This window comes from Passer montanus, unplaced genomic scaffold (assembly GCF_014805655.1).
Source record: "Passer montanus isolate IOZ18808 unplaced genomic scaffold, ASM1480565v1 scaffold17, whole genome shotgun sequence".
NCBI lineage: Eukaryota > Metazoa > Chordata > Aves > Passeriformes > Passeridae > Passer > Passer montanus.
The window spans coordinates 13,615,826-13,621,825 of record NW_024364270.1 but is presented as its reverse complement, the minus strand read 5'-3'; the positions used below and the strand labels follow the sequence as shown (position 1 = coordinate 13,621,825).

Sequence of the window (6,000 nt, the reverse complement as noted above, 5' to 3'; positions counted from 1 at the left end):
GTCTCGCCCCCGTCACCAGGCGATGCTGCGGCCAAGATGGCGCCGGGCGTCGAGTGAGCGCGAGTGGGGATAGCGGCTCCGCTCCCGGCGCTCTCCCCACTGAGGGCAGGGGCGGGCGCAGGGATGAGGCGCGTTCCCGGTCCCGGCTGGTCGTCGTGAGGGGCGCGGGCAGGCAGACACCATGGCGGGGATTATCAAGAAGCAGATCCTGAAGCATCTCTCCAGGTCAGTGGGGCGCGGTGCACCGGGCGGGCTGAGGCGGTGCGGAGAGGGGGCGACTGCGGGTCCCTGTCCTGTGAGCGACCCTCGGTCTGGGCGCTGGGCGGGGGCACCGGGTCTATTCTGCGCGCAGAAGGGGGGACTGAAGACGCCTCCTCGTAGTGATTTAGAGGCGGAGGAGGTGACTGGGTGTTCGTGTGGGGCTGTCCAGCGGCCACAGCCGCTTAGCTGGCCCCTGGCCCCCGGCTCCTTCGCGCGGTGCCCGGCGGCGCGGGCGGGGAGGGGGCTCGGTCTGCCTGGCGCAGGAGGGAGTCACCGAGTGAGTCACCGCCGGCTCCGGCCGCCTCCCCGCGGGCTGGCGGCGCCCGCCCCCGCTGCCCGAGGTGTGCGGGGGGCAGAGAAGCGGGGGAGACCCCGACCCTCATGGCTCCCGGGCGGCGGGGGCGAGCAGCAGCCGCCGCTGTGCGCTGCTGGCCGGGGCTGGGGCAGCTCGGCCTGTGTCCTTGCAGCTCAGCTCGCCAGCTCCGAGCTCTTGAGACACCGAGCAGGTGAGGCCGGGCAGCAGAAAGGTGCACAGGGGAGAGGTGAAAATAAGTTCGTGGTTTTCTGGGTGACTGAAATAATGTCTAAGGTGCCTTGCGGCCTAAAACAAAACAAACGTCGTGTAAATTTCTTAGCTGTCAATTTCGTGTGTTTGAAAGATGGAGAAATCGTAGGAAGTACACAATCTGATTCATACAGTTTTAAAAAGCCGCATCAGGTTTCTTCCATTTTCTAAAGAGAGGCAAAAACCTGTTAGGTACTTGATCTGTCGTAATACCATAGCGTTGCTAATTCTTCAGAGCTTACTTTTATATCTTAAAAAATACAACCTGAAATACTTCATTTTTATACTTTTCTTTCTTACAAAATGTTCTATTCCACTTTTGCGTAGTATTGCTGAAAATGTTTATGGAGAAAATCAAACAAAATGAAGTGACAGATTGTCATTTGACTAATCTGTTGTTGATGCATACGGAGAACATAATTCTCATTCCAAATCCTTTGATATCTATCTGCTAAATGTGATGTGTGGAGCAGTAGTATAATAATTTTTCTTCTCTGCCCTGCTCATGAGTTATGTAGCAGGGAATGCTGACAAAGAAATCTTCTCTTTGCATGAAAATGACAGAGCACCGTGTGAATGGAAATGCAACAAGAAGATGTCATCAGCCTTGAGTCAGTTTTCTAATCAGCAGTGTGCTTGGAATAGCTGGATTTAGCAGCTTGTTTCCCGTAGTGATATGTAGCAACCTGTATGGAAAGAGAAGTAAGCTCTAGTCTCTGTGCTACAGGTTAACTCTAAAATGTATCTGGGAACTAGGCATGAGTAAGATGAGTCGTTTTTTGTCCAGTTTTTCAAATGAACAGCTGAATAGATTAGAACTAAGTACTTTGTCATGTTGGTAAATTTGTGATTCCTCTCTTGTGTGTTGTTGCTTTCTCAACAAGGCTCTGTCAAATAATTATGACAAATTTTATCACTTCTGGAAAGCTTATGGGATATATCCAGTGGTCTGTGGCTTGCAAGTTGAACTTGATGCTCATAATCCATATTATTCAAAGAGTGTGTTTGATACCTAAAATGTTGACAGTATTATTGAGCCCCTTGTTATGGGTATTCTTCATTACATATTCAGGTAATACCTTTACTTCCTGCAGAGCAAGTGTTTCAATGGTTTCAGAAATTGGTTACTCAGGAAAGCAGAATTCAAGAGACATGAGCTTGAATTTCAGCACCTTGATTTTTCAGCAAAAATTAAAGTATTCATTCAGGATTTTCATTAATAAGTTTTGTGAGAGTGTGACTAAAGAGCCAAACACATAAGGAATTTCCTGTAATACAGAGAGTGCCAAAAGACACTTTCACTTTTTACTCTTACTATAATAGTTGCTGTTCTGCAGTTTTCATAGTTTCTTGAAACTACTGCCTGCTTGTCAGCTTCAACTAAGCAGGCATTAGTGGGAGGACTCAAATTTGTTGGAAGAGGTACACATATAATGGAAAGAATTACCCTCTTATCTTGATTTATTTTCATTTTTGAATATTTTATTTCCCTTTATGTTTGAGCAAATATATGAATTTGTACCTTAAGTTACAGAGAAGTGCTTTGACTTTTTGCCATAAACCACAGAACTGCTGAGGTTAGAAGGGATCTCTAGATCTTGTCCAGCTCCCCAAATCATCACTGATTTGGCAATGTGTGCCATGAAGATTACTGCAATATCTGTTGGTCATGTTTTTACTCTTTTTCCTATCTAGGTACTGTATTTGCAAATTTGGAAGCACTGTGTCATTCAGCAATGCAGTTTCCATTTAGCAGTTTACGGTGCTTTTATTAGATGAACTGATAATGGACACTGGTGTAGAAGGAGCCCTCATCATTCTACATTTGTTAGACAGTGAAAATGTTACAGAGGTTTGAGTCTTTAAAGTTTGAGAACAAGAAGATGATCCAAACTGAGTTTTGAAACCATTTTGGTATCCAAATTATTTTACCTTTATAAAGAGTTTTTTTTTTTAATTTTATTGCTGTGTTTCAGTTTAAGAGCAGTGAAGATAATAAAGCTTATTCTATTCCATTTGTAACTAGTCTTTATCTCATATGAGGATGTGGTGATGAGTTTTTTGCTTTTCCAGTCTTTTAAAATTTTAAAAAATGTCCTCTGTCTTCAACATACATTGTTCTTTCCCCAGGCTGTGGTAGAAAACAAGAAGGAGGGAAGGGGTAGGAACAAACTACATGTGTTTTTGTTATACTTCATATTATGTGGTGCTTGGTGTAGGATATGAAACTACATGTATCAACTAAACTGAGGAGATGAGTTTGCCATTTGGAGGCTTGAAATTTTGACATCACCATGTTGTGTTAGATGTGGTTTTACTGAATGCAGTTGATGGAGTGGCCTTATTTCATATGTGCCCTAAAATGAAACAAGTGTCTCGAAAACAGACACTTCATCATCCTTTACAAAAGTAGAAAAGATACACCATCCCTAGGAGAAGTCTTCTCTGTAGTGTTGGGATCACTTACTTGTACTGTAAAGTTCTTCACCATTGAACTGGAACTTGTGTTGAATCTTCATTTGTGCTGTTACGTATTTTCAGTGGGTGAGAGAATTCTTGTTGAACAGTACCTTTTTATTGCCAGATTTACTGTTCAGTGCTCTGCTATGATGATTGCAGGTATCCTTCAGCATTCCTTCTTTTTTCTCAGGCTTGGTGGGCAAGTGCATGAAACAATGGTGTTAAAGATTTCCAATAGGAGTCTAGATTGCCCTGTGCAAGTTCACTGTGGGGTTACTGTAATACTATCTCTGTTTTTGAGGGGATCATCTCTATGGCAGGGGTTTCAGTCTTGGGTTTTTTGGATGTGAGGTGCCTACAGAGATCGGGTATTACTAACTCAGACTTGTATAAGGGTGTTTTCAGGTGTTTTTTAGTCTTGGCTTCTAGTCTCATTGAAATTCCCTTTCTAGTTAATGGGCAGTCTGAATCTGCTGTATATTTGCATGATCCATGCCTTTCTGTGAAAAAACAGTTTTATTTATATGTGTAAGAAACATGAAGGCAAGCTTATAAACTTTGCTGGTCTGATAAGTAGCCACACTGAATGTGACAGTCTTTACCTCAATTGATATTAACTCTTAATTTTATTAATGTTAACACATAGTTCAACTTAAAAAGTTACAGTTTGCATTTTACTCAATATTTTCCACAAAGAAAAGGGTAAGAGGTTTTGAAGTGTTTGGTATGGCAGAAATTGTTTTCAGTTGTGTCATTAGTTAATGTTCTGCATGAACTTAGACCTTTGCTTTTGCTTATCTGAATCAATAGATGTGAACATACTAAGATTTCAATAGAAGAACATTTCAGTGAGTTTTGTGACAATTGCTTTCATCTCATAGTTCGGAGGTCGTTCTGAAGCTCATATGGAGAATAGTTGTACAAAGAATAGCATCCTAATTGTATGAATCTCAGGAATCAGCTGGTACTGATATAAACAATGATACATCATCTGGTACAACTGGCATGCATCCTGCTGGAGTATTTGCCCTGCATATTGACCTACATTTATGCCAGTCAGACATGCCTGATTGGTGAGGTATTTTGTCCTCTCAGGAGATCTGAGGTGGCTTCTTTTAGAGTAAAGCAGTGTAACACCTTTATTGGGATACAATGGGCCATTTCCTTCCTGAAAGCAAATGACCAAAATTGTTTGGATGAACGTTGAAAATTATGCTAGTAGCAAAATAAGTAGTTTTTTGTGCTTATTTTCAGTTTTGTGTATTCCACTTCTGTGTCACTTTAGTTTTGTGAAAGTTATCCAATTCCTTTAGCCAGCCAAAGAACACAAAGTGTGTACTTTTCCGCCTCTCTCTTTGCTTGTACTAATTTTGCAGAGTGTATTCTAGGTGACTGACTCTTGGCTTGTGTAGTATGTGAGAAAATTACAAAACACAATGTAGACATAACAATCTCTATTGTTCTGAATGAGTCTGTATTGTATCTGAATTCTTGCAAAAAGTGTTAGCATTATGTCTATCTTAAATGCTGCACCTAGGGAAAGAGTAAGCCTAAAAAACTACAGGTAGTAAAGCAGAACTGCTTGAGACAGCAGACAAGGAGGAGAAAGAGCAATTTAAAATTTCACTGTAATCCTGTATTTCTTAAATTCCCCTATGTTCGAAAATCAATACTTTTAGTATTTAAGTGGAGACTTCATGCCAACAATTTCTTCTATGTGAACATGTTGGTAATGTTCTGATGAGCATGAAGGAATCAATAAATGCTTTTTACAAAGAAATAAAAAAACTTTCACTCTCTTCTGTTTTTGTTAGTAGCTTTATGCATTTCAAGATTCTGTAACAGAACATCTTCCAGAATTCAAACTGAAACTACTGTGGTGCTTTATGAAATTATGCATGTATTTTGGAGATAAATGAGCAATAATGCATTTTGCATTTTCTGGAAAATTCTGAATTGTTACCTTTATTAAGATTTGATATTAAAGCTTGTGTTACATCTCAGAAAGATCTCTTAAGCTTTCAGTAGCATTTGGGTTAATAAAATAAACTCACAGAATTTGACTTGTCCATTTCAGTTTGTTTTATGTTATTTTTGCAAATTATAAATCTAAATGCTACTTCTACAGACACTGTATTTGTGCAATTAAAGTTCTGCTGAAGCTTTGTTGAAGTCAGACAGCTCTTGTGCATACATGATGAAAACTAATACATTTGCACAATCAAGAAGAATTAATCAGCACCATTTTAGTTGTCTGTGATCATTTTCTTTAAAGAGTTCTCAGAATGCTAGTAAGTTTCACAATGAAAATGATCTTGAAGATTGCTTTGTTCAAGTATCTGACACACTAATATGAAGTATTCCCTGGGGGAAAAAATGGTATTTAAATAAAGCCTGTAAGGAATAAAATTGTCTCTTAAGCTCAAGTGATTATGGAGTATGTAAGAATCAAAAGTAGCCAACAGTTACATTTTTTTGAAATTTGTTATTTCTCCTTCCAAAGCCTTAGTGTTTTGAGGGTTTTTTAATATTGAAGCAGAATAAAAGTCAGTACTAAATAACTCCAAGAATGAGAGGTGCTTTTTAAAGCATCTTATATTATTTTTTTCTTTTTTTCTACAAGAAGATTGGACGAAGGAGATCGGGTAATTTATGAGGAGACATTAATGGAATTATAAAAGCTTATTCAAAGTGATTTATTTCACAGGTTTTTT

The 6,000-nt window shown here is 40.0% G+C and overlaps 1 protein-coding gene across 3 annotated transcripts in view; it reads left to right on the top strand.

The window, feature by feature from the left end:
• The window catches only part of UHRF1BP1L (UHRF1 binding protein 1 like), a 47,548-nt gene continuing 41,548 nt past the window's right edge, over positions 1 to 6,000 (top strand). The window contains exon 1 of one of the 3 annotated variants that reach the window (XM_039704052.1): positions 1 to 225. Coding sequence is in view for 1 of the 3 variants with exons in the window: in XM_039704051.1 (XP_039559985.1) it covers positions 182 to 225 (44 nt within the window). In the remaining 2 variants the exon portion in view is untranslated. Of the gene's footprint in view, positions 226 to 601; positions 768 to 6,000 lie in introns of those variants that run through there. The other 2 variants (XM_039704051.1, XM_039704053.1) reach the window with 2 other exon arrangements.